Raw genomic sequence first — 27,698 nt, forward strand, 5'->3', positions numbered from 1 at the left:
GTAGTAACCTGGCCGGGCCCTCCTACTACCGCCGCCGACAGTGCTGGGGACTTTTGAGGGAGTTGGGAGACTGGTTTTCGTGACGGAAATCCAAGTCCATCGGTGGATTTAGACGGACTTGACAACGGTTTACTGAGGAAGAGAGCCGCTCTGATAGAGCCAGGATGTTGAATATGTGGAAAGTCAGAGAGTTGGTGGATAAAGCGTGAGTATCCTTGCAAATTGCGAGATTAAATTGTTGTTTTTGCGAGGCCCGGGGTTGTACCTGATCAAGAGAGACACGTATCCAGCTTTTTGACGTCAGACGGTGTACTCAGCTGATACTAGTAGTAGCCTGTCGTGGCTAGCTAAAGCTAACTACCCAGAGTCTTATCGAGTTCAAAGCACAAGGAGAAAGGAATATCTTGTCTTACTTATCCGCCAGTTTAACCCTTTTTTGTTATCTGACCCTTTCCTCTAACTATTCACCCTGCCAGGCGCGAATAGAACACTCCGAATGGTACTTCTTCTAGGTCTTTCCTGCTAAACACCTAGCTAGCCAGTCAGAGCGAATCCCTGTTTTCCAGAGATTTTTTGCTTTCAAATCCCCAAAAGCATTCACACTTTGCAGCTAGTTACCATGTTCAATACTCATCCTAGAATAGAGTAACACGTTTATAGCTAAAGCGTTCCCATACTGTAATTTCTTCTTAAGGTGTTTCTCAAACTAACTTAGGCCTTGGGCTGTAGCTAGTATTTAGCAAGCCATGTCATGTTTGATCAGGCTAGCTAGCTAGAACACGACTGTGTGCTTCTGTAGTTATAGTTTTATTCATTCACTGTTTATTGCTAAACACTTTGTTGTCCCGTGTAATTAGCTAGCTTGGCTAGTTCCGGGTTGTAAATGAATCTTTTAACCGTTTCACTGAGAGCAGTTTGACTGGCAGACCAGCTTCCGGGTAAATCGGCATGACAGGAGTAGAGCTAACGTTACTCATATTTGTGGTTCAGGTTATTAAAAGTATCACCAATTGATTATTTAGCTACTGCAGCGAGCTACGCCTAAACATTAAAGTGAAGTTGGCTAACGGCAATTAGCGTGTGAAAAAAATCCAAACCGTAGTCTATAGGGTGGTTTTACCTGTTTATGGGTTTACAAATGATGAAACAGCGTCACCCCACCTTTTCACAATGCCGGCGTCTGTTGCCGAAACTTTCTAACCTGTTTGGCCAAGAGAGTTTCCGTGTGTTGTTTTCTGGCGTTTTAGCATAACGGGTGTTGTTACTGTGTTGAAGTCGGCTTTGTTGTTGTATGGTCTTTAGTGGAGTCAGTGCTTCTGCAGGATTGTTTGCGCATGCCATTGACTCTCCCCAACTTTTGCAACAAAGTCATGCTTATCTGAAATATTGTTGAAATATCTCGAGCATAGTAGTCAGCTGTGGAAATACTTTCGGTTTTGCACAGTAGCTATACGTTTAACGATGTATTCACTTCACGTTGTATTTGAACATTTCAGGTGATACGGACTAGTATTTCACCAAAAAGCCACTCTCTTCAAAACATTTGTGGAACTAATTCTTAAGAAACATTTGTGTATAAGGATTCAGTCCTGCAGTCCTAAGTCCAGCGTGTTATTAAAAAGTACGTAACTAGCTTTGTTCCCGTGTCCTGGTGGAGGTGATGAGTGGGGCACTCTGACGTGCTTGGCTGGATCCGGTGAAACTAAAATGAAACGCAGACACACTTGCGTTACTTCACATTGCATTCCTCGAGCACACGCGCGTATCCAGAGTGACGTACAAAAGTGGATAACATCGGTGTTTCTGTCAGGAATACGCTCTAAAAGTGTGATGTCACCGAGAACGCACAGAAGGCCCAGCTATAATGCATGTTAAGCCAGGTGACCAGACCAGTAATTAGTGTTGGGAAGGAACGTAAATACCGCAACACAGCTAACCTATGTTTACCTTTAGCAGTTCTACTGCAAAATGGAAAATCAAAAAGAGGATTAGGGGAGCCAGGGTGTAGTCTGAAGTGTACAGTCTGTGTCAGAGGATTGGCAGGGGTTCTGCTGTCCTGATCATGTTGGCGACATGCTGTATCTTTTAGTGAGTTTGAGTTCTCTTACTGAAGTTTTAAATGTGCCTCTGTCGGTGTAAATCATCTTAAAAGTGACTGTGTGTTACAGTTCGTCCAAAAGAAGACGACTGATATGAAGGGTCAGTTAGGGAACTGGATCGCTAACCCTGAAGTTGCCAGCTGCACTCTTGAAAAGTTTTGCTGGTGGTTGCCTCGCTACGTAAATGAGCTCTTGAGTAAGATGGAGAATTTTTGTACGAGTGCATTCTGGTGCGTATCCTATGAAGTGCAATAGCAGAGGAGCCAAACACATAATGTGTTTTTGATCTGTCTCTTCCATGCCTGTGAAATGCAGTATCTGGAGTAACTGTTGTTTGTGTTGTGCAAGCCACATCTTGCCTTGATATTATGAATGGTGACAATATTAATAATGCCCCCAGGCCATACTGCCAGCTTGTGGGAAAGCAGACTACATGGCATACTGCACCATAGAATTCTGCGGCATAACTGGCGTACTGTCAAAAAGTGCTGCGTACCCAAAGGTGCTAGTGACTGCATAATGCATGTAACAAGAGTGCTGGCGTACTGACCAAAAGTGCTAACGCACAAAGAGTGCTAGCGAGAAACTGCAACCCATAGAGTGCTACGACTGCACAAAGAATGCTAGCGCACTGCACAAAAGAGTGCTAGCACACTGCACCATAGAGTGCCAGTGTACTGCACCATAGAGTGCTGGCATACTGTACCAAAAAGTGCTAGCGTACTGCATAAAAGAGTGCTAGCGCACTGCACCATAGAGTGCCAGTGTACTGCACAAAATAGTGCTGGCGTACTGCACCATAGAATGCTAGCGTTCTGCACCAAAAAGTGCTAGCGTACCGCACCATAGAGTGCCAGTGTACTGCACAAAATAGTGCTGGCGTACTGCACCATAGAATGCTAGCGTTCTGCACCAAAAAGTGCTAGCGTACCGCACCAAAGAGTGCTAGCATACCGCACCATAGAGTGCTGGCGTACTGCACCAAAGAATGCTAGCGTACCACACCATAGAGTGCTAGCGTACCACACCATAGAGTGCTGACGTACTGCACCATATAGTGCTGGCGTACTGCAACTGAGAGAGCCTGTCTGCAACAGACACCGATGTCCAGAACCTGAATTTCTTCCTCGGTTAGTTTCAAATGCAGTCCGACATTTTTGGAAGTGTGCAATGCAGTTGTCAGAAGGACGAGATGCTTCCTCTCAACTGTGCTGTCCGAGCAAGCACTTCAGCTTGTTATAACAGCGATAACAATAATAATCATTTTTATTTATATTGTGCATTTCTCAAGCCCGCGGTTTGGAGTTTACAGTCCCAGAAGGCCTCTGCATAGGGGTGACATGGAATGGCTGCTGTGGAGCTGGCTGGGGCGTGAGGCTTTAGGTCTGTGAGAATGTCTCCTGTGTGTAATAATAGCTCACAGGTGCGTGGCTGATTACTGCAGTGCTGCAGCACTGAAGCCTGAGCTGTTTGAACAGCTGCGGTACCTGTGGAGAAGGTACCTGTGGAAGAGGTACCTGTGGAGAAGGTACCTGTGGAAGAGGTACCTGTGGAGAAGGTACCTGTGGAAGAGGTACCTGTGGAGAAGGTACCTGTGGAAGAGGTACCTGTGGAGAAGGTACCTGTGGAAAAGGTACCTGTGGAAGAGGTACCTGTGGAGAAGGTACCTGTGGAAAGGGTTCCTGTGGAGAAGGTACCTGTGGAGAAGGTACCTGTGGAAGAGGTACCTGTGGAGAAGGTACCTGTGGAAGAGGTACCTGTGGAGAAGGTACCTGTGGAAGAGGTACCTGTGGAGAAGGTACCTGTGCTGAAGGTACCTGTGGAAGAGGTGTGTTACTCCACTGACCCCCTCATTAGTGCCTCCTGTCCTGTAAGCTGGACCACGTGCCCCTGTTCCGGAAAATCTGGGCGTCCCCTGACCCCAACGGCACAGCTGGCCCGCTTTCAACGGCCCGCAGGTCACTGTGCAGCACGGTGCTCATAAATGTGCAGCCCAGCGCTGGCTTCTGATTGGCTAACGCTCAGTAAATGGATCACAGGGTTATTAAATATTACACCGTTACTTCATGCAGTTAACTGTGTGTCTCTCTTCCTGTGTGTCTGTCGTACCCTCAGCACGCCCCCTGACTCCACACGAGCGTTTGTAGACCTGGAGAGTTGACCTACATGGTCCAACTCCTGGAGATCAGAGGGAGCAAGTGAATGCAGGGGTGTTTTTATTTATTTTGAGAAGGGGGGGTTACTCTTGACCCTGTATTTGACCTCCTCCTGCTGATCTCTGGACATGTTTGAGTGATGTTAGAGAAGTGGTGAGACTGTACTGGAGTCAGTCTGATGTGTAAGTTTGGGTGACGCAGCTTAGCGGTGGGGGCTAATGGAGAGCATGTGTGCTCTCTGCCATTCTGGGCCCCAGCAGAGGCCTCTCACTGCACTGCTGTTTATTTTTCTTCACTGTACAATCCTCCATCTACCTCTCCCTCTCCCCCTCTACTTCTCTCTCTCTCTCTGTCCCTCTCTCCCTCTGCTTCTCTCTGTCTGTCTCCCTCCCTCTCTGTCCCTCTCTTTCTCTGTGGGCTATGCCCAGCGTCACTACATCCCCGTCCTGAAGTTTCACGGCTGACAGACGTCCCCACCGTAAACAGGGCTGTGTCCTTCACTGCTGTGTCCCCCCCACCCATGTCACTGCTGTGCCCCCCCCCACCCGTGTCACTGCTGTCCCACCCCACCCACCTGTGTCACTGCTGTGTCCCCCCCCACCCGTGTCACTGCTGTGTCGTCCCCCCCCCACCCGTGTCACTGCTGCCCCCCCCCCACCCGTGTCACTGCTGTGTCCCCCCCCACCCACCCGTGTCACTGCTGTGTCCCCCCCCCCCACCACCCCTGTCACTGCTGTGTCCCCCCCCACCTGTGTCACTGCTGTGTCCCCCCCCCACCCGTGTCACTGCTGTGTCGTCCCCCCCCCACCCGTGGTGAGTGTGTGGCTCAGGTCTGTGGGGTTCTGGAAGGCGCTGGAGCTGAGTGTCTGAGGGGCTCAGAGAAAGGGCCAAACTCTGGCCTGACAGGAGGGCGCAGCGCGTTGACAAACTGCCGCTGGGACGTGTCGCGGTTCGCTAAAACGCACAAGGCCAGTCTCCTCTGCTATCCCTGCGCCCCCATACCCCTCCCCCCCCACTGCTGTCCCTGCGCCCCCATACCCCTCCCCCCCCACCGCTCTCCCTGCGCCCCCCACGCTCTCCCTCGGCCCCCCCCCACCTGCTCCACAGAAATTTACAACCAGGGGGTTCCTTTTTTCCCCTCTGAAATAGCGGTGAGCTCAGGATTAGCCGGGTCAGTGTGGGAGAGCGCTTCCCCTCTCTGTCAGCTCGGTGCGGCCCGGGCCGTCCCAGATTTGAGTGCTGGAACCCGTCTGGCCTGTCTGTCGGGGGCAGGGAGCGCCAGGGCGGGTGGGGCCAGGGCGGGTAGCGCCAGGGCGTGTAGGCCGGGCGCACTGACGGAGACGCGGGTAACAGACACGCTAGCTGTCACCACTAGCCGCGCACGCATGGCTGCAGCTGAATGGGAGCGCCATCAATACCGCGCTCCACGCCGAGCTCCCGGGGGACAGGGCGGGGGGGGGGCACCTTTACAGGAGCGCCACTGGGCCCAGTTTAGCACCTCCTTCCCCCCCCCCCGCCATACAGGTCACAGCGCGCTGACTGTTCTGCTCCTGGGCGCATTTTCTGGGTGCATAGCCACACTCACCTCTCCTGCAAAACCGCCAGTGAAAGTGGGTTAGGGTGCCTGTGTTGGGGGGGACGGGGGGAGTGGGGATGGCTTTGTTGGGGTTAAGGCGGCTGTGTTAGGGTGGCTGTGTTAGGGTTAGGGAGCGTGTGTTAGGGTTAGCGTGGGTCTGTTGGGGAGGGTGTGTTAGGGTTAGGGTGGCTGTGTTGAGGAGGGTGTGTTGGGGTTAGGGTGGCTGTGTTGGGGAGGGTGCTGTGTTAGGGTTAGGGTGGCTGTGTTGGGGAGGGTGTGTTGGGGCTAGGGTGGCTGTGTTGGGGAGGGTGCTGTGTTAGGGTTAGGGTGGCTGTGTTGGGGAGGGTGCTGTGTTAGGGTTAGGGTGGCTGTGTTGGAGAGGGTGCTGTGTTAGGGTTAGGGTGGCTGTGTTGGGGAGGGTGCTGTGTTAGGGTTAGGGTGGCTGTGTTGGGGAGGGTGTGTTGGGGCTAGGGTGGCTGTGTTGGGGAGGGTGCTGTGTTAGGGTTAGGGTGGCTGTGTTGGGGAGGGTGCTGTGTTAGGGTGGCTGTGTTGGGGAGGGTGCTGTGTTAGGGTTAGGGTGGCTGTGTTGGGGAGGTGCTGTGTTAGGGTTAGGGTGGCTGTGTTGGGGAGGGTGCTGTGTTAGGGTTTGGGTGGCTGTGTTGGGGAGGGTGTGTTGGGGTTAGGGTGGCTGTGTTGAGGAGGGTGTGTTGGGGTTAGGGTGGCTGTGTTGGGGAGGGTGTGTTGGGGCTAGGGTGGCTGTGTTGGGGAGGGTGCTGTGTTAGGGTTAGGGTGGCTGTGTTGGGGAGGGTGCTGTGTTAGGGTTAGGGTGGCTGTGTTGGGGAGGGTGCTGTGTTAGGGTTAGGGTGGCTGTGTTGGGGAGGGTGCTGTGTTAGGGTTAGGGTGGCTGTGTTGGGGAGGGTGCTGTGTTAGGGTTTGGGTGGCTGTGTTGGGGAGGGTGTGTTGGGGTTAGGGTGGCTGTGTTGGGGAGGGTGTGTTGGGGTTAGGGTTAGGGTGGCTGTGTTGGGGAGGGTGCTGTGTTAGGGTTAGGGTGGCTGTGTTGGGGAGGGTGTGTTGGGGTTAGGGTGGCTGTGTTGGGGAGGGTGTGTTGGGGTTAGGGTGGCTGTGTTGGGGAGGGTGTGTTGGGGTTAGGGTGGCTGTGTTGAGGAGGGTGCTGTGTTAGGGTTAGGGTGGCTGTGTTGGGGAGGGTGCTGTGTTAGGGTTAGGGTGGCTGTGTTAGGGTTAGGGAGCGTGTGTTAGGGTTAGGGTGGCTGTGTTGGGGAGGGTGCTGTGTTAGGGTTAGGGTGGCTGTGTTGGGGAGGGTGTGTTGGGGTTAGGGTGGCTGTGTTGGGGTTAGGGTGGCTGTGTTGGGGAGGGTGTGTTGGGGTTAGGGTGGCTGTGTTGGGGTTATGGTGGCTGTGTTGGGGAGGGTGCTGTGTTAGGGTGGCTGTGTTGGGGAGGGTGTGTTGGGGTTAGGGTGGCTGTGTTGGGGTTAGGGTGGCTGTGTTGGGGAGGGTGTGTTGGGGTTAGGGTGGCTGTGTTGGGGTTATGGTGGCTGTGTTGGGGAGGGTGCTGTGTTAGGGTGGCTGTGTTGGGGAGGGTGTGTTGGGGTTAGGGTGGCTGTGTTGGGGTTAGGGTGGCTGTGTTGGGGAGGGTGTGTTGGGGTTAGGGTGGCTGTGTTGGGGTTATGGTGGCTGTGTTGGGGAGGGTGCTGTGTTAGGGTGGCTGTGTTGGGGAGGGTGCGGTGTATATATTGCTGCAGTGATTGTGTGTATTGATGAATGGGGTTTGTTTGAGCTTATCACAGCTGGACCTCGAGAGGCTGATAAAACCAGTTCATTTTTCCCCCTGCTTTCCTCCGTGATTGTCTGTCTGTTTGCACAGCGTATCGTATCGCACAAGCGATTTTCACGCGGTAATACACACCCCTGCCGGTAACACACACCCCCCGCGTGCAAGCTGTAGAATTTAAACAATTTCATATTTACTTAACATGATCCGTTTAGAATTCCTGAGTTTTCTTTTTCGGTTCGTGTAGTTTGTTCCGTGGCAGAGTGTTTGTTTCGCCCGTAGAGTGGTTGGTTATGCTGGTTACTCTGCTGGGTCCTTCAGTGTGTCTGTAGTGTTTCGGTTACCGGTGAGCCCACAGGCTAGCGAATGCTGAAAATGCACCCTGGGGTCAGAAGTGTTCAGGTTCACATCAGCAGGTCCGCTCTGCAGATGAAGACGGGGGGGACACATTAACGGGGTCCTTCCTGGGGGAGACGGAGAGCTCCTCTGCGTGTGCGTGAGGTAGCACTGTTCACCAGCAGCCAGAGAACGGGAGAAGGCTGAAATAAACTCCTGTTGTGGGGGGGAGGAGGGGGGGGGGGATTGGATTAATCCAGAAAGTTAGCCGGCGTGAGCCTCTCTCTCTCTCCGCTGTGTTAGGTGGCCTTGCCCGGCCTCGTATAGCACACAGACCCACAGATCCGCTCTGAATGAGGCCTTGTTCTCCTGGCTCTGCCCTGCCCATGCAGCCGGGCGGCACTGTGACTTTAACATGAGCCTTAGACTGGCGTTAGAGGACTTCACCCCCTCAGTGAATCACAGGAAATCTCTCTCTCTTCATAAATACATATATGACTCTGTATCACTCATTTACTCTCTCTCTCTCTCACAGACACGCACGCACTCACACTCTCTCTCTCTCTCTCTCAGACACGCACGCACTCACGCTCTCTCTGTGTTTTAGTGTTAAGCAAGGGGAGAGAGGCCAGCCTTGGGCTTGCTGACGTGGCAGAGGAGGAGGAGGAGGAGGAGGAGGAGGAGGAGGAGCAGGACTGTAAATCGGGGCGCTGGGACTCCTCCCCAGGCCTCCTCCCCCTCTGCCACCCCCCAGGGCCTCCAGAAAACTCAAACTTGCCTCACCTTAAAAAAAAGGAAAGCAAAGCAAGAGGAACACTGTTGCGGCTGCTAATCCACTTAAATGTTTACAGTCCGGTGCGTTTCACTCGCCTGTAGGGTGAGAAATGTTCTGCTCCAGGGGCAGGAGCGCCGGGACATGCCGGATTAGGGGGTGGTTCTGCTCCCGCGTTTCTGCGTCTGTGTGTGAAATGAGTCGGCTCTTTAAATTAGCCCAGAAAGTACAGAACGAGCCCCGGAGAGCCAGCCCCCTGTCCCGGGCCGTCCTCCCCCCCGAGCCGTCCCGTGGCCCCCACGCTCCAGCCCGTCGTTCCTTTCCTTAAAGAGGAAAAACAAAACGTGAAATAAAATCTGGGCTGTTTCTTTCCAGAACCGTCTGTTCCCTTTGTGTGATGAAAACTGACACATGCCCTGTAACTGGGTCTCTGTAATTTCCTGGAAACACCCGGAAGCTAACGTGTAAGAATGAGAAACAGGTGTACCTGACCTGGAGTCCTCTTAAACCACACAAACCTGTTATTCCAGTGTTGGGCAATTTCAATTAACGGGTTGTACCGCAAAATATTTTGTTTTGCAGTTTAGTTTTGCAGTTTGCAAACTTAGGTTTTGCATGTAATACCTACATGTTCTGGACTTTTCTGGAGCAATTGTGCGTTGTCCTTTGGAAGCAGCATTGAATTGTAGTTACCCTCAGAAGCATCTGGAACACGGAGGAATTGACATCAAATCTAGAAAAAGATTAAATTAAAATTCTGGAGAGGTAATTAGGCTTAGGAACACGTTTGATTACAGGGAGCTTTGTGAACTTATATTATTTAGGCTACCATGGCAACATACTTGCCTCAACATTGAAGAATATGTTAGTTTGTGAGGACGCTGAAACGTTTGCTGAAGGTGATGGAGGGGTTCGGCCGTGTTGTTGTTGTTGTTTGTTTTTTGGGGTGCACCCCGGTTTCAGCCTCTGGATTAGTGTGCTGGATTACACCTACAGAGCGAGCCTCAGCAGCGCTCCCTGTGTGTGTGTCTGAGGTGCTGCAGATGCTCCACAGCCCCCCCCCCGGCGGTGCTCCTGTACTGCGGTGCGGTGTTTAGATCAGGGATGGCTCAGGTGCTCCACAGCGCCCCCCCTGGCGGTGCTGCTGTACTGCGGCGCGGTGTTTGGATCAGAGACGGCTCAGGTGCTCCACAGCGCCCCCGCTGGCGGTGCTGCTGTACTGCGGTGCGGTGTTGGGATCAGAGACGGCTCAGGTGCTCCCGCGCCGCGGCGGTGCTGAGCTGCGGTGCGGTGTTTGGATCAGGACGGCTCAGGTGCTCCACAGCGCCCCCGCTGGCGGTGCTGCTGTACTGCGGTGCGGTGTTTGGATCAGAGGCGGCTCAGTGGCCAGATCCTGGGGAGGTACCGGCAGCTCCCTTCAAACGGTTCCCCGCTGCGCTCTGGTTTCCGCGCGGGACGGCGGGAATGCTGAGGCGTGTTGGCGGTAACGGCGGGTCTGGGCGCGGCGCGGTCCCGGGGGGTGGGGGGGGCCTGGTCCCCAGGGGCCCCGCTGCTCTTCTAACGATGATCAGTGAGCCTTTCATAACCGCACACTCAGCCCAAACGCCGGCCCCTGCACCCGCACACGCTCACGCACTCCCGCATCTCCATGCGAACGCACCGGCCGCGAACGCCGCGCTCAGAAGCGGCAGGTAGACGGGGGCGAGTGGGGGGGGGGGAGCGCTGTTTTATCTGCTCTGGCTGGGACGGAGCTTTCTCTCTCTCTGAATGTGGAAGCAGGCGTGCGGGGGGGGGTGGGGGGGGGAACAAAGCCAAGCGCGGTACGGACGGCTGTCTCTCTCTGTTTCCCTCGCCTCCCCTCTCTCTTATTTGGGGGGGGTGGGGGGTGCAGGTGAGGAGCAGTTCACCCCCCTCTCTCAGCGCTGTTTCTCTGTGCAGCGGTCCTGGGCTTTGAAACACGCACACGGTTTGCACACAGCTTTCAGGACATTCGTTTTAAAAACCCTCATTTATTATTTATCAGGCTGCGATTCCCTTCTAATCTTAGTCTCCCTTCTCTCGGCTCCTCTCTCCCTCCCTCCCTCCCTCCCCATCTCTCTCTCAGTGTCTCTCTGGGTTGCCTTGAAAGTCCTCATAGTTTCGGTTGTTTCTGTTGTGCTGATATGTAAATGGCTCCTACTCCAGAGCTCTCCACACACCAGTCAAGAATCTAAAGCCCAAGTCCGACTGTTTTTATTCTGTCCTGTGTGATGTGTGCGCGGATCATAATGTGCATGGTTCCCACTGACGCTGGAGCCTGAAGTGTGTGAACTCTGTGTTCTTTTAGTGTGTGTGTGTGTGTGTGTGTGTACGTGCGTACGTGCATGCGCGCGTGTGTGTGAGGGCAGGACACAGTTGTGCACTTTGGGGTTTTTTTTTTAACAAACTCAGATTTCCTGTGAAAGCATTGCGCTTGATATATTTGTTCTGGTGGTATAAAGGGTGGTGTTGGGCATGGTTACGCCGGAGCTTCCTTTGTCTTTGGGGTTTCTGCCGTGTGTCAGTGGATTCTGTCACATGGGGGGATTCCTGACCCCGCAGGCCAGCGTCAGAGCCAGGCCACTCACCACTGATTCACCGTCTGCGCAGTGTGTGCAGCTGAGAGCTTCAGAGAGAGACAGAGATGCACAAGGTCACTGCAGCTGCGCTTCCTGCAGGAAATCAGAGTTTCATTAACACTGAAAAGCAGCGTCCCCAGCTTCAGCTCTGAGTGCTTCAGCTCTGAATCTCAGTGCTTCTATTAAGGGCAGAAGCTTCAGCTCTGAATCTCAGTGCTTCTATTAGGGGCAGAAGCTTCAGCTCTGAATCTCAGTGCTTCTATTAAGGGCAGAAGCTTCAGCTCTGAATCTCAGTGCTTCTATTAAGGGCAGAAGCTTCAGCTCTGAATCTCAGTGCTTCTATTAAGGGCAGAAGCTTCAGCTCTGAATCTCAGTGCTTCTATTAAGGGCAGAAGCTTCAGCTCTGAATCTCAGTGCTTCTATTAAGGGCAGAAGCTTCAGCTCTGAATCTCAGTGCTTCTATTAAGGGGCAGAAGCTTCAGCTCTGAATCTCAGTGCTTCTATTAAGGGCAGAAGCTTCAGCTCTGAATCTCAGTGCTTCTATTAGGGGCAGAAGCTTCAGCTCTGAATCTCAGTGCTTCTATTAAGGGCAGAAGCTTCAGCTCTGAATCTCAGTGCTTCTATTAAGGGCAGAAGCTTCAGCTCTGAATCTCAGTGCTTCTATTAAGGGCAGAAGCTTCAGCTCTGAATCTCAGTGCTTCTATTAAGGGCAGAAGCTTCAGCTCTGAATCTCAGTGCTTCTATTAAGGGCAGAAGCTTCAGCTCTGAATCTCAGTGCTTCTATTAAGGGCAGAAGCTTCGGCTCTGAATCTCAGTGCTTCTATTAAGGGCAGAAGCTTCAGCTCTGAATCTCAGTGCTTCTATTAAGGGCAGAAGCTTCAGCTCTGAATCTCAGTGCTTCTATTAAGGGCAGAAGCTTCAGCTCTGAATCTCAGTGCTTCTATTAAGGGCAGAAGCTTCAGCTCTGAATCTCAGTGCTTCTATTAAGGGCAGAAGCTTCGGCTCTGAATCTCAGTGCTTCTATTAAGGGCAGAAGCTTCAGCTCTGAATCTCAGTGCTTCTATTAAGGGCAGAAGCTTCAGCTCTGAATCTCAGTGCTTCTATTAAGGGCAGAAGCTTCAGCTCTGAATCTCAGTGCTTCTATTAAGGGCAGAAGCTTCGGCTCTGAATCTCAGTGCTTCTATTAAGGGCAGAAGCTTCAGCTCTGAATCTCAGTGCTTCTATTAAGGGCAGAAGCTTCGGTTCTGAATCTCAGTGCTTCTATTAAGGGCAGAAGCTTCGCCTTCGTCATTTCCTGTCGACTGCCGTTAGATTATTTGAGCTGATGGCTTCTCTTAGAAAAGTGGTTCAGATTAATCCTATCTGAGTGTTTCTTCCGGGAGATTTTGTCTCGCTGTCAGTCCCACGATGTCTGAAACCACACCGAGGCGAACGATTTTATCTCTGTTCAGTTGTTATTCATCAGTTTTGCACCGTTTTTGAGTGCTGCGGTGGAACTCTCTCGAACCCTCTTCCTCTCTCTCACACCATCATCACGCCCTCCACAGACACCTCTCCATGACCCCCCTCCCCCGTACAGAGTGGGTACAGGGGGGAGAAATAAATGCTGTGTGTTCTATGAGAATCAGGAAACCATAATCAGGTAGAACACAGCTGAGAGATCTGAGAGATTTTACAGGCCGCTCTGGCTGCAGCGTGCAGTGTGTGATGCTGTGAGCTGTTTCGTCTGCAGCTGCAGCTGCGCTGTGCGCATCACTGCATCACTGCATCTGCCCCAGTCACTCTGCCCCCTCTCACCAACTGACCCTGGATCAGCCTCTGAGACTGCTGCCATTCTACCCCTCTCTCTCTCTCACTCCCTCTCTTCCCCTCTCTCTCTCACACTCCCTCTCTTCCCCTCTCTCTCTCACTCCCTCCCTCTCCCTCTCTATCTCTCTCTCCCTCTCTCTCACTCCCTCCCTCTCCCGCTGTCTCTTTCCCTCCCTCTCTCTCTCCCCCTCTGTCTCTCTCTCTCTCTGCCTCTACCCCTCTCTCACTCCCTCCCTCTCTCTCTCCCCCTCTCCTCTCTCTGCTCTCTCCCTCTACCCTCTCTCACTTCCTTCCTCTCTCTTTCTCTCTACTCTGAGAAGACAGCTGTGCTGTTTTATCTCTCTCTCACTCTCCTGCCTGTGTTTTATTTTCTATGAGAGAGAGATAGAGGCCCAGCTGAGGGGTGAGGCGATGGCACTACACCCCCCCACCCCCCTCCCCCCCAAACGGCCATCTTCAGACCATCTGGTTGGCACAGTTCTACGGGCCTTCTATTTTGGCTTCATAAAGTTCTTCACCAAAGATTTTTTTTAAAGTATTTCCCGGGGGGGGAAGTGAAAGTTTTTGGGATTTAGGCCTGCACTCCCGCTCACTCAGTGCTGTTCAGTGCTGTGGATTTGGGTCGTTCACCAGCAGCGTGTGGGTCAGTGAAACGGCTGAAACTCGTTCTGTGGTCTGGACCCACGGCGATCGCCCAGTGAGTCTGTGTCCTTCACAAATGCAGTTTAACTTGTACGCGTTCTTTAACAAGGTGTTTATTTTATTAATTTTCATTCTGTTTGGACTGCTGTGTGTCAGCCAGCCCGAAATTGATTAAATCCTAAATTGTTTGCATATGCCTGAGGTACAGCTTTTCCAGCAGTTTTCAGTCCTACCTGACCTTTTACAGGAAATGACTTGGTTCGGTAATGCTGTGCATTGTGGGTACTGTAGTACACAGGGCTGAGTTCAGTGTGAGTCAGCATTCCTCTATTCATTATGAGATTTCCAGGCCCACGTTCCAAACTACTCAAAATCACCTGGGTCCACGGGGTCATAGGGTCACGGGGTCATGGGGTCAGGGGTGCTGTGGTTTGGTCTCAGGGAAAACATGGCGGAGGCAGGATTCCCCATCTCCGCTGTCTGAAAACGTCCGGCTGTCGTCCGTCTGTCTGTCTCTCCTCTTCCCCCTCTCTGTGTTAATTTCTGTATTGTTCCTGTGGTCCTGCTGGCTCGGGTCCAGTTCTGAACGCTCACGCGTGCAATGTGAGGGGGCGCTGTATTGCAGCTCCGTCCCCTCCCAGCAGGGGGCGCTATATTGCAGCTCCACCCCCTCCCAGTAGGGGGCGCTATATTGCAGCTCCACCCCCTCCCAGCAGGGGGCGCTGTATTGCAGCTCAAACGCTGAACCGCTGCATTGTGCTGCTCCATGTGATGGATCGTCTGTTTACCCCCCCTCCTTTTTTTCTCCCCCCTTCTAGCACCAATGTCGTGATGAACTACTCAGAGATCGAGTCCAAGGTTCGAGAAGCCACCAACGATGACCCCTGGGGCCCTTCGGGGCAGCTGATGGGGGAGATCGCCAAGTGAGTGTCAATCAGTCAGGGCGGGGCGGGGGGGGGATGCTGGCTTGAACCCAGGCCTGTTTTCAGTTTAATCTGTTGGCTTATTCACTTCCTCGTTTACAGAGAGGAAGTGATGCGTTTCACATTATTATATACAGAAAATAATGCTGTAGCTTCTCCATCGCTGAAGTAGGTATTCCAGTTGAAAAGCATTTTTAAATGCAGGGGAACAGCAGCTCAGTTTAAATCCTCTGATGTTCCGTTATGTAGTTCAGGTTGTCTGACCTTTGTGAAAATCCCAGAATGCACCGTGTCTCTTCTTCTTCTCTGGACTTGAGCGAATGAGGCGTCTGGGTCACTTTAACCCCAGAGCACGCGTTTCAGGTGCCCCTCTGAGGCTAAGCTGGTTAGCGGCTCGGCGCCACTGCGCTCGTTTGCATCTTGCTGTGTGGAATTTAAATGGGTGAGACCGGCACAGGAAACGGGCGCCCCAGTGCATTCTGGGGGCCGGAGACGGACAGGAACAGTGCTCCGTTAGTGAAATTTTGGCATTAAAAACCCGAACGGCTGAAATGTTTCACTGTTAGGGCAGCTGTGAAGGTTCCTGTGGAGAGGGCGACAGGACCTGTAGGACACTGCTTTTAATCTTGTTTTTATTTGTTTGATCCTGATTTTTATGCCCCACTTTTCATTTATTTTAATTTGGGTGTTTTAAAAGTATTCTCCCTTTTTATATTTGCTGTTTTCTCAGAACATTTTTTCTGGTCGTGTCGTGTTTTGTAACGTTAACTCCGCCCCCCGCCCCTCCCCCCGCCCCGCCCCTCCCCCCGCCCGCAGGTCCACCTTCATGTACGAGCAGTTCCCCGAGGTGATGAACATGCTGTGGTCACGCATGCTGAAGGACAACAAGAAGAACTGGAGGAGAGTTTATAAGGTAAATACCTGAGAGAGAGAGAGAGAGAGCGAGAGAGAGCGAGAGAGAGCGAGAGAGAGAGCGAGAGAGAGAGAGAGAGAGACAGCTGTGTGAACAGGCTGCGAGTTTGCATGCCTTCATTTACCTGTGTGGCTGTGTGGGGGGGTGGGGGGTGGAGGGGGGCGGGGCAGATCTACAGGTGTGTGGGCCGTTGGCCTGCTCTCATTTGCACCTGTTGGTTTACGCGTCGAGGCTCGGACCATTACCCACAGTTCCTCTGTGCCACTGTACGCTTCACTGAGGGAGATGGTGCCATTTTAGCATCTCATTGGCTGTCGTTTGGTTTCATGACACAGCTGAACCCTTGTTTCAGTACTGGGCAAACTTTTCCAAAATTCCCAAGCTTAGCTTCCTATGGTAAGTTTTCCGGAAAGTTTCTGGGAATTTACCGCAAATTTTCCAGCCCTCTGTAACCGAGCCCTTTAACTTTGTGTTTAACTGTAGTTCTGGCAAAAAAAAGGCCCTCCACCCACAGAGGACGTATGAAAACGGCAGCTGCAGGCTCGGATTGGGGGGGGGGGGTTATTGGGGTGTTTTTTCTGTAGGGAGCTTGTTTGCGTTGAGGAGGGCGTGTTCTGAAAGAGATGCAGAAGTGAAACCAGATTATCAGTGTCTGAGATATGGAGAGAGGAAGTACCCACACTCACACACTCACACACTCACACACACACACTCACACACTCACACACACACACACTCACACACTCACACACTCACACACACACACTCACACACTCACACACACACACTCACACACTCACACACTCACACACACACACACACACTCACACACACACACATCACACACCACACACACGCACACACACCACACCACACACACACACGCACACGCCACACACACACACTCACACACACACACACTCACACACTCACACACCCACTCCACACCAACACACACACACTCACACCCACACTCACACTCCACACTCACACACACACACTCACACACTCACACTCACACACTCACACACTCACACACTCACACACTCCCCACACACACACTCACACACTCACACACTCACACACACACTCACACACACACACACACACACACACATGCACGCACACACTGTCGTGTTTCTAGAGAAACTAGTTGTGGGGACCAGGCACAGCTGCAGGGTGGCGTTAGTGGCCATTTATGAAATGCTCATGCAACATTTCCCTAATGTTTCTGCAACCCCCCCCCCCCCCCCCCCAGTCCCTGCTGCTGCTGGCGTACCTCATCAGGAACGGGTCGGAGAGAGTCGTCACCAGCGCCAGAGAACACATCTACGACCTGCGCTCCATCGAGAGCTATCACTGTATCGGCAAGTACCTACCCTCTCCATCGAGAGCTATCACTGTATCGGCAAGTACCTACCCTCTCCCATATAAAGCTATCACTGTACCGGCAAGTACCTACCCTCTCCATATAGAGCTATCACTGTATCGGCAAGTACCTACCCTCTCCATCGAGAGCTATCACTGTATCGGCAAGTACCTACCCTCTCCATATAGGACTATGACTATACTGGCAAGTACCTACCCTCTCCATATAGAGCTATCACTGTATCGGCAAGTACCTACCCTCTCCATATAGGACTATGACTATACTGGCAAGTACCTACCCTCTTCATATAGAGCTATCACTGTATCGGCAAGTACCTACCCTCTCCATATAGAGCTATCACTGTACCGGCAAGTACCTACCCTCTCCATATAGAGCTATCACTGTATCGGCAAGTACCTACCCTCTCCATATAGAGCTATCACTGTATCGGCAAGTACCTACCCTCTCCATATAGAGCTATCACTGTACCGGCAAGTACCTACCCTCTCCATCGAGAGCTATCACTGTATCGGCAAGTACCTACCCTCTTCATATAGAGCTATCACTGTATCGGCAAGTACCTACCCTCTCCATCGAGAGCTATCACTGTATCGGCAAGTACCTACCCTCTCCATATAGAGCTATCACTGTATCGGCAAGTACCTACCCTCTCCATATAGAGCTATCACTGTACCGGCAAGTACCTACCCTCTCCATATAGAGCTATCACTGTACCGGCAAGTACCTACCCTCTCCATATAGAGCTATCACTGTATCGGCAAGTACCTACCCTCTCCATATAGAGCTATCACTGTACCGGCAAGTACCTACCCTCTCCATCGAGAGCTATCACTGTATCGGCAAGTACCTACCCTCTTCATATAGAGCTATCACTGTATCGGCAAGTACCTACCCTCTCCATATAGAGCTATCACTGTACCGGCAAGTACCTACCCTCTCCATATAGAGCTATCACTGTATCGGCAAGTACCTACCCTCTCCATATAGAGCTATCACTGTACCGGCAAGTACCTACCCTCTCCATATAGAGCTATCACTGTACCGGCAAGTACCTGCCCTCTCCCATATAGAGCTATCACTGTACCGGCAAGTACCAACCCTCTCCCATATAGAGCTATCACTGTATCGGCAAGTACCTACCCTCTCCCATATAGAGCTATCACTGTACCGGCAAGTACCTACCCTCTCCATCAAGAGCTATCACTGTATCGGCAAGTACCTACCCTCTCCCATATAGAGCTATCACTGTATCGGCAAGTACCTACCCTCTCCATATAGAGCTATCACTGTACCGGCAAGTACCTACCCTCTCCATATAGAGCTATCACTGTACCGGCAAGTACCTACCCTCTCCATCGAGCTCTGTTAGTATATCAGTGGGATCTAAAACAGCGCTTTGGTGAGGGGGGGCTTGGGGGGGGCTTCAGAAACGGACCCCGCTGTCTGTCACCCCCCCCTCCCCCACCCCCCCTCCTGTTGGCAGCTACGGAGGCATTCTACAGCACAGACCCCAGAGTATTAATTATCTCAGTCACTCTACTGAACACACCAAACGGAGAGAGCCAGCCCCACTCTGAACATAAGGGTGTGTGTGTGTGTGTGTGTGTGTGTGTGTAGACTGTGTGTGTCTGTTTATGTTTCAGTGGTGTGTTTTTTTAGGGGGTGTTGGAATCTTCCTCATCTTCCTCTTTTCCTCTCCTCTTCCCGCAGACGAGAACGGGAAGGACCAGGGCATCAACGTGCGGCAGAAGGTGAAGGAGATGGTGGAGTTCGTGCAGGACGACGACCGGCTGAGGGAGGAGAGGAAGAAGGCCAAGAAGAACAGGGACAAATACATCGGGGTGTCCTCCGACAGCATGGGCGGGTTCAGATACAGTGAGTGTCTCTGATTGGACAGCATGGGGGGGTTCAGATACAGTGAGTGTCTCTGATTGGACAGCATGGGGGGGTTCAGATACAGCGAGTCTGCTTTAACTTGTGTTACGTGCGCGTGAGTGTGAGTGTGAGTGTGTGTGTGCGTGCGCAGGTATGTGCGTTCATGTGTGTATGAAGTGGGGGTTCAGGTTATTTATCTGCAGCTTCAGTAAAACGGTTAAAATAAAATCGTCTCCTGATTGGCGCTGTTCTGCCACAGCTCTCATCTCGTCCCGCGACAGCGTCTGCGAAGGCTCGCCTTCGGAAAAAACATCACAAACCTCTGAGATTGGTCTGTCTGATCGGGGGGGGGGCAGGGGTGAGGGGTCCCCAGCCATTTGATTAATTTGGGGGCCCAGGCAGGGCAGTGGAGCTCCATCATTCACTCTTCATCCATACATCATTAATTCCTCCTCCTTTATCAGATCTGATTATCAAACGGAAAAAACACGGAACTTCAGACGTCTTTGAATCGGTCCTGTGATTCGCCCGCTTAATTAAGCAGCGAGTGTTTGGATTGGTCTCTTAAGGCAGACACATCTGAAGCGCCCCATCACCCCACACACAAACTTTGAAGTTGAGGACCATCTTTCCAGCAGTGTTGCCACTTTTCTGATCCAGTTTGTCATTCGCTTCAAAATTAATTCAGTTTGTAAAGCGCTTTTTAGAGACTGTCACAATGACATGTTCTGCAGAAACGGAATCTTTACAGTCTTTCATCCATCTTCATACTCTTTAATTTCTTTCTCCGTTTGTCTGGAACACTTCTGAGAGCGTCAGTTAAAATGTGTTCATGGATATACATGTTGTATTTTATAGGTGGAAACGCATGTATGTGTTTTACTAGCAAGGCGTCTGTTAAAGCTAAGAGTGCTCTTTGGAAGTGTGCGTATGTGTGTGTGTGTGTGTGCGCGTGTGCATATGTGTGTATGTATGCATGTGTATGTGTGTGTATATGTGTGTGTGTGTATATGTGTGTGCGGGCGTGCATGTGAGTGTTGTCAGTCTCTCAGACAGGTCTGAGGTCAGTGCGCTGACCCTCCTGAGCCCCAGGTTTTGAGGTCTGACTGATCCAGGATCAGTGCGTAGGCGTGTTTCTCAGGGTGCCTGTAAAAGCTCGTCCCGCCCCTCTGCAGCGGGGGAACGGTACGACTCGGACCCCAAGTCCAAGTGGGACGAGGACTGGGACCGGGGCAAGGGCGCCTTCCCCTTCAGCGAGAAGCTGGGCGAGATCAGCGACAAGATCGGCAGCACCATCGATGACACCATCAGCAAGTTCCGCAAGAAGGAGCGGGACGACTCGCCCGACAGGGGCAGGTACGTGAGCCAGCCAATGGGCTTCTGCGTCACTGAAACGGGACTGCAGTCCAGCCAATGGGCTTCTGCGTCACTGAAACGGCACTGCCGTCCAGCCAATGGGGTTCTGCGTCACTGAAATGGGACTGCAGTCCAGCCAATGGGGTTCTGCGTCACTGAAACTGAACTGCAGTCCAGCCAATAGGGTTATCTGTGACTGAAACTGGACTGGAATCCAGCGAATAGGCTTCTGTGTTACTGAAACTAAACTGGAATCCAGCCAATAGGCTTCTGTCTCACTGAAACTGGACTGCAGTCTACCCAATAGGCTTCTGTGTCACTGAAACCTGGTCCCAGGGCAGTTGAGTCAGTGTAGGACCAGCAGCAGTGCAGGCTAGTTTAACGTCAGCGTTTGCGTTGGGGAGATGGACCCTTCCTATGACTGCAGGGTCGCGTAACGTGTTCCGTTCTCTTCCCAGCGACAACGAGGAGGACCGCGAGCGGGGCACCCGGAACGGCCGGCCGGCCAAGTCCGAGTTCCGGGACGAGGAGGAGACGGTGACGACCAAGAGCGTGCAGATCGTGCAGGCCTCGGAAACCACGGCGACGCGCAAGCGGGGCGCCGTCCCGTCCCGAACCGTGGACCTGGGCGCGGCCGCACACTACACCGGGGACGGGCCCAGCCCCAGCTCCGGGGCCAGCGCGGTGAGAGAGCCGGGGGGGCACAGGGGTGCTCGGTCTGGGGAGGGGGGGGCACAGGGGGCTCGGCCTGGGGAGGGGGGGGCACAGGGGGGCTCGGCCTGCCGCTGTCCAAACATCCCGCACACATGGTGCTGAACGCGATGCTTAGTGGGTCTTTAGGATGTCTGAACCATAGAGACGAGCCCCTGTTACCCACCCTGTGTCACCAGATATAGCACACAGCCCAGTCTGGAAAGTATTCCTGTGTGCTTGTCAGGTATGAAGGTGGAACGTATGACAGTGCACTGTCTGAAAGCGATGCAGTTTGCTGTCAGTTCATGTTCAGTTTTGGGACGAGACCAGGCCAGCACAGGTGTGGGGTCACAGCACACCTTTCTCCTTCAGTGTCAGAGCGGTCCCTCCCTGCTGATTCTGTGCCACGCATAAGTGTTTTTTAAAGATTTCGATGAAAGGTTTTTGCTGCCCTCTGGTGGTAGCTGTGGGAAGTGCGGAGGTGAAGGTTCTGACTGCGCTGTGCTCCCCCCTCTCAGGCCCAGACGACGGAGGCGGGGGTCAGCCAGGGGTCCGGCGGCGGGGGTCTGGCTGACCTGCTGATGGTGGACTCTGCGCCCAGTCAGCCAGCGCCCACAGGTGAGATTACCTGCGTCTGTCTGCAGAGTGGGACTGTGGAGTGTACCTCAGTACCACCAATACCCAGCGGTGCAGAGTGTCTTATTCAAACGCTCTGGGGCTGAGCTGCAGAGAAACAGGAGGGTTTTACTGCAGAGCACAAAATGTCTGGCGAGAGCAACCCGTATATGTGTGTGTGTGTGTGTGTGTGTGTGTGTGTGTCTGTGTGTGTGTGTGTGTACATGTATGTTCTGATTTTCTCTCTGTCGCACTCCCCAGGGGCAGGTCCAGACCTGATTGGTGGATTTGCAGATTTCTCCTCTCCTGCAGCCTCCGCTACTTTGCCTTCAGGTACAGGTGGGTGTGGCCACCTCTGACTCCTCCCACATCCCCTCACCCACCCAATCTGTGCTGCCCTGCAGCCAAACCTGCCTGGTCTGGCATGAGCCCAGCTCTGCTCACCCGTGCAGCACTAACACCCACCGCGCTGGGGCTCTAATGGAACTGTCCCCTCTCTGAGCTTCACGCGTGTCTCACTCTGTGTGTTCCGCTCTGCAGCAGCCGGTGAGACCGGCGATTTCGGGGAGTGGAACGCGTTCCCCGACGGCGCGCCGGCCGCCCCCGCCGCGGCCCCCCCCCTCGCCCCCGCCGGGCCCGACCTCTTCGCCAGCATGCAGACCACCGTCACCCAGACGACCTCCTTGCCCTCCGCTGACCTCCTGGACCTGATGGGCCCGTCCCAGCCCACCCTCAGCTCCTCCCAAAGCTTGACCTTCTCTGTGAGTGGCAGCCCTGGCCTCCCCGTGTCCAGACCACAGTACAGCCCGGCGCAGGCTGATGACATCACAGAGGGTCATTATTCCACACGACGATGGCAGGAACTCTCAGATTCTGTGATGTGCTTTCATTCGATTGGATGTTATATATTCTTAAGATCCTGCTCAGCCATTTGCCGTTTGTGCAGTGCATGGGCTACACAACGATATTCTGAACACAGACAGTGGAAAAAAATATGGCAGCCACCATCCGAACCTCAGGCATTTGGCAGAGAGACTCGCACCGTATATATATTTTTGCATTCCACCCATTTATAGAGCTGGATATGAACCAAAGCAATGGAGGTTAAGTACTTCGCTCAGGGGTACAACAGCATTGCCCCACCTGCTCCCACCAATCGTGCGTCTTTGCATATGGAAATGAGGTGCGACACAATGACCGTGTGATCTGGTCGTTTTGAGTAGGGATGCACGTGTTCTCTTAACGTCCCGTATCCACAGGGTAGTGACGGGGTGAGAACATGGCCACCGCAGGCCTCTGAACCTTAACCAGTCAGAGGAGTGTGAGGCTGCTTGTGTGATTAGAGGGAGTTTAAACACAGCCCTGCAAATTCCATGTGCGCCCCCCTAACCCCCCCCGGGGACTCGTCACCGCGCACAGCGCAATGGGGAGCAACACCCGCCAGTCAGAAATCCATTAAACTGCAGCGAGCCGCGGCTACAGCGCTGTGTGCATGTAAAGCGCCTGACCTACTTTCAGAAGCAAGTTTCTGTTCAAAGTAAGCCCCCCCCCCCCCCACCACCCCCACCACCACCCACCCTCGTAAGTTCCAAAAAGACTGGATTTCAAATGCCTGAATAGGATTAATTTGGAAAAAAGGCTTTCTGGTGGTTCTCTTTAGTTCAGGATGGGTATTTACTGAATTCCAGGGCTGCCAGTTTGAATCGTGCGTGGCACAGCATGGCCTAGGCTCAGCTGAATCAGAGGGAGAGTGCACAGGACTGTCTTTCCTTCTCTTATTCTCCTCCCTCCCTCTTCCTCCCTCCATCTCTCAGGCTCTCGGGGACCCCCTGATGGCCCAGCAGGTGGGGGTACAGAAATCGGGGGGGAAGGCCGCCCTGCCCTCCACGTGGTCGGACCCCAGCGTCAACATCAGCCTGGACTTCCTGTCCCCGGGCATGCAGCCCCCAAAACCCTCTCAGCCCACCCTCAGCATGATGCAGCAAGGTGAGCCCCCCAACACACCCTACAGAACACCCCCCTAACACACCCTACTGAACACCCCCTAACACCCCCTACAGAACACCCCCTAACACCCCTACAGAACACCCCTAACACACTCTACTGAATACCCCCTAACGCACCTACAGAACACCCCCTAACACACCCTACAGAACACCCCCTAACACACCCTACAGAACACCCCCTAACACACCCTACAGAACACCCCCTAACACACCCTACAGAACACCCCCTAACACACCTACAGAACACCCCCAACACACCCTACAGAACACCCCCCTAACACACCCTACAGAACACCCCCTAACACACCCTACAGAACACCCCCCTAACACCCAGCTACAGAACACCCGCCTAACACACCCTACAGAACACCCCCTAACGCACCCTACAGAACACCCGCCTAACACACCCTACAGAACACCCCCCTAACACACCCTACAGAACACCCCTAACACACCCTACAGAACACCCCTAACACACCCTACAGAACACCCTAACACACCCTACAGAACACCCCCTAACACACCCTACTGAACACCCCTACACACCCTACAGAACACCCCTAACACCCAGCTACAGAACACCCGCCTAACACACCCTACAGAACACCCCACTACACACCCTACCCAGAACACCCCCTAACACACCCTACAGAACACCCCCTAACACACCCTACAGAACACCCCTAACACACCCTACAGAACACCCCTAACACACCCTACAGAACACCCCCTAACACACCCTACAGAACACCCCTAACACACCCTACGAACACCCCCTAACACACCCTACTGAACACCCCCTCCACACAGCCACCCTACACCCCGAAACACCCCTCAAACACCTCACAACTACAGAACACCCCAACACACCTACAACACCTAACCCTACAGAACACCCCCTACACCACGAACCCTACCCTACAGAACACCCCTACAACCACGACCCCCTAACACACCCTACAGAACACCCCCCTAACACACCCTACGAACACCCCTAACACCCACTGAACACCCCCTAACACACCCTACAGAACACCCGCCTAACGCACCCTACAGAACACCCGCCTAACACACCCTACAGAACACCCCCCTAACACACCCTACAGAACACCCCCCTAACACACCCTACTGAACACACCCTACTGAACACCCCCTAACAACCCTACGAACACCCCCTAACACACCCTACGAACACCCCCTAACCACCCTACGAACACCCCTAACCACCCTACGAACACCCCCTAACACACCCTACAGAACACCCCTAACACACCTACAGAACACCCCTAACACACCCTACTGAACACACCTACGAACACCCCTAACACACCTACGAACACCCCCTAACGCACCTACAGAACCCCTAACCACCTACAGAACACCCCTAACACACCTACGACACCCCTCACCTAGAACACCCAACACACCCTACTGAACACACCCCTACAGAACACCCCCTAACACACCCTACTGAACACCCCCTAACACACACTACAGAACACCCCCCTAACACGCCCTACAGAACACCCCCTAACACACCCTACAGAACACCCCCTAACACACTCTGTCTCTGTTGTGCAGGGTGTGTACAGATGTCTGTGTTTGTGTTGCCCAGGTGTCCAAGTTCCTGTTACCATGGTGGCCCAGAGCTTTGCAGGGATGAACCTCAGTATGCAGCCAACGGCGAACCCCGTCCGGCCGCCCTCCAATCCCATCATGCCTGGTGGCGCCATGACGATGGGGATGATGCCCAACATGGGAATGGGCACGATGGGCATGGCGCCCAGCGCGGGCATGCCAGCCAATCAGGGAATGATGGGATTGAACATGAACATGGGCATGGGTACGGCCGGGATGGGCGTGGGGATGTCTGGCATGGGCATGGGTGCGGGCATCGCCTCCGGCATGGCACAGCCCAAACAAGATGCCTTTGCCAATTTTGCCAACTTTGGCAAATGATGCAGGACACGGGGTGGGATGGGGTGGGGTGGGGTGTGGGGAGTGTGGGGGTTTGGGGGTGGTCTCAGAGAAGCTATGAAACAGAGTGTATGACCATGAAGGATTCTGCATACGGAAGCGTACCTGAGAAATCTCACACACACCGACAGGCCTCTGTCTGTTTTATATGTGCAGATATACATGAATGTGTGTATATTACCAGTGGCAGAAACCAAGGACCTGTGAGGGGGGGTGGGGGTGGGGGGTTGGGGAGGGGGGGGGGGGTTTGTATGGGGCAGAAGTCTCCCGCACATTAAACCACAGAGCTGTCAGTTCTTCCTCCATTACAGAAATGTGTGTGAAATGGCGGTGGAGGTTTGGGGGTGATCACTCCAAAAAATCTTGCAGAATTGCAAAAAAAAAAAAAAAAGAAGACGCCCCCCCTCCCCCCCCCCCAGCCTCTCGGCTCCTCTCCCTGTTTTTAACCTTAAAATGCCATTCCGAACGTCACCGCCTGTCCTTGCTCACGATACGAATCCGGGTTGTCAGTTTGTAAATAGTCCTGGGGTGTGCAGACAGATACATTTAGCATTATACTTTCTGCCTGGTGTAATGGTCAAACTGAAACGACAAAAAAAATTATTTACTTTTTTTATTTTATTTTATTTTTCCGCCATTTGAGTGACAGCTGTGGCACAGCACCAATCTGTAATTTTGCCGTGTATAATCAAAATAGTCTTTATACTTTCAGATTGAAGTCCTGCTCTCAGCAGGTTGTTAATATTAGAAGTAACATTGAAAGGAGTGAGTGAGTGAGTGGGACTGGATGGCTGCTCTGTTTTAAGTAGGGGCGACCACAGTGGCCTTTTTCAAGGGTTTATTTTTTTAAATGAAAAAAAAAAACAATCAGTTTTGCATCCAAATATGATTACCTGTAGAGATAGAAGGGTCTTTCGATGGGGGGGGGGGAGGGGGGGGCAGTGTTATGATAGCAGCAAAGGGTGCCTGTCGAAAAATCGGTTGCCTTTTTCTTTACAAAATGATCTTATAATAAAGAGATGAGCAACAATGCTGCAGTATTCATTAAAGACTGCGTGAGACAGAACCAATGAAGTGTGTGTGTGTGTGTGTGTGTGTCTGTGAATGCAGAGTGTTAAACGAGCTCACCCACACGCATTAACACTTTACTCATGTGTTTGTTTTCGGCTGCTGTTGGGTGGATATTATGAGCATTTTCAGCCACTCTCTTGTCAGAATGAAGTTAAGTACACTTTGTTTAACCCAACAAACCGCGCGGAGTGGGGCCAGCTTTAACCCAATGAACTGTGTGGAGTTGGGCCATTTTTAACCCAGCGAGCCAGCATGAAGAGGGGCTGGCTTTGACCCAACGAACCGTGTGAAGAGAGACTGACTTAAACCCAACGAGCCAGTGCCCAGATGGGCCGGCTTTGACCCAACGAGTCATGTGAAGTGGGGCCAGCTTTAACCCAACGAGCTGGTGTCCAGATGGGCCGGCTTTGACCCAACGAGTCGTGTGAGGAGTTGGGCGTGACCTGGCGACCCGCAGTGGGAAAAGGGCTGGGTGAAAAGGTGGAGCAGCGGCCCGGAGTACTCACCGCCCCCCCCCCCCCGGCCCCATCACAGTGGAGGTGCAGTGCACACCCGCATACGCACAGACGCACGCTGCTGCGCCAGGACTGCAAGCAGCTCTGCCTTCAGACACAAGCTGTGGCCCCCAGAGGCATGACGTCTACATTATAAATTACCAAATTTTATTTTATTATATTTTTTAAAAAGTTATCGATCCAGAGTGGGTAGTTTTTTAAAATCCTATACGATGAAGTCCTTTGTGTGTTCTGTGGGGACGGGTGGAAGACTAACAACATTAGTTTATACCAGTGTGGGGGTAAGACCCGGAAACCAAGGCCACCATTTGCCTAATAAATTTTAAAAAAGAACATTCTTTCAATCCATAAGCTCTGTTTTGATTGTACTCATATTGATCTTTTATGTATATCATTAAACCGTTAATTAAAACATTGTTTTAAGCTGCTTATTTAAAACGCTGCAGTACTGGGTGAGTGGTGTTTTTTAAAGAACTTTGAGGAGTGGTGGGGTGATTCAGCAGGAGGAGCTTGGTAGGGGGGTAGGAGGGGAGGGGGGTAGGGGGGTAGGAGGGGAGTGAGGTAGGGGGTAGGGGGTAGGAGGGGAGGG

The 27,698-nt window shown here is 52.8% G+C and overlaps 1 protein-coding gene across 3 annotated transcripts; it reads left to right on the forward strand.

The window, feature by feature from the left end:
* clint1a (clathrin interactor 1a) lies at positions 1-27,521 on the forward strand. 3 transcript variants are annotated; one of them, XR_010328772.1, is made up of 13 exons: positions 1-205; positions 14,594-14,698; positions 15,515-15,611; positions 16,870-16,986; positions 18,720-18,876; positions 20,052-20,232; positions 20,691-20,916; positions 21,444-21,543; positions 21,802-21,879; positions 22,081-22,301; positions 23,355-23,526; positions 25,162-26,758; positions 26,793-27,521. XR_010328772.1 is itself a non-coding variant. In XM_064325305.1 (12 exons), the coding sequence occupies exons 1-12, from the start codon at positions 165-167 to the stop codon at positions 25,503-25,505; spliced, it is 1,839 nt and encodes a 612-aa protein (XP_064181375.1). In that variant the 5' UTR covers positions 1-164; the 3' UTR covers positions 25,506-27,521. The 3 variants fall into 3 exon arrangements, 2 of the variants coding, with proteins under 2 accessions (XP_064181375.1, XP_064181376.1); XM_064325305.1 differs by having other exon boundaries at positions 25,162-27,521; XM_064325306.1 differs by having other exon boundaries at positions 22,084-22,301; positions 25,162-27,521.
* Positions 27,522-27,698: the final 177 nt, after the last annotated feature.

Source organism: Anguilla rostrata, chromosome 3 (genome assembly GCF_018555375.3).
Source record: "Anguilla rostrata isolate EN2019 chromosome 3, ASM1855537v3, whole genome shotgun sequence".
In the NCBI taxonomy this organism is placed as follows: domain Eukaryota; kingdom Metazoa; phylum Chordata; class Actinopteri; order Anguilliformes; family Anguillidae; genus Anguilla; species Anguilla rostrata.

Bases quoted from the DNA above. Each gene is read 5' to 3' on its own strand.
- clint1a (XM_064325305.1), top strand. From the start codon at position 165: ATGTTGAATATGTGGAAAGTCAGAGAGTTGGTGGATAAAGC. The intron at 18,877-20,051 runs GTGAGTGTCTCT...GCCCCTCTGCAG, and splicing joins CATGGGCGGGTTCAGATACA to CGGGGGAACGGTACGACTCG. The intron at 20,233-20,690 runs GTACGTGAGCCA...TTCTCTTCCCAG, and splicing joins GACTCGCCCGACAGGGGCAG to CGACAACGAGGAGGACCGCG.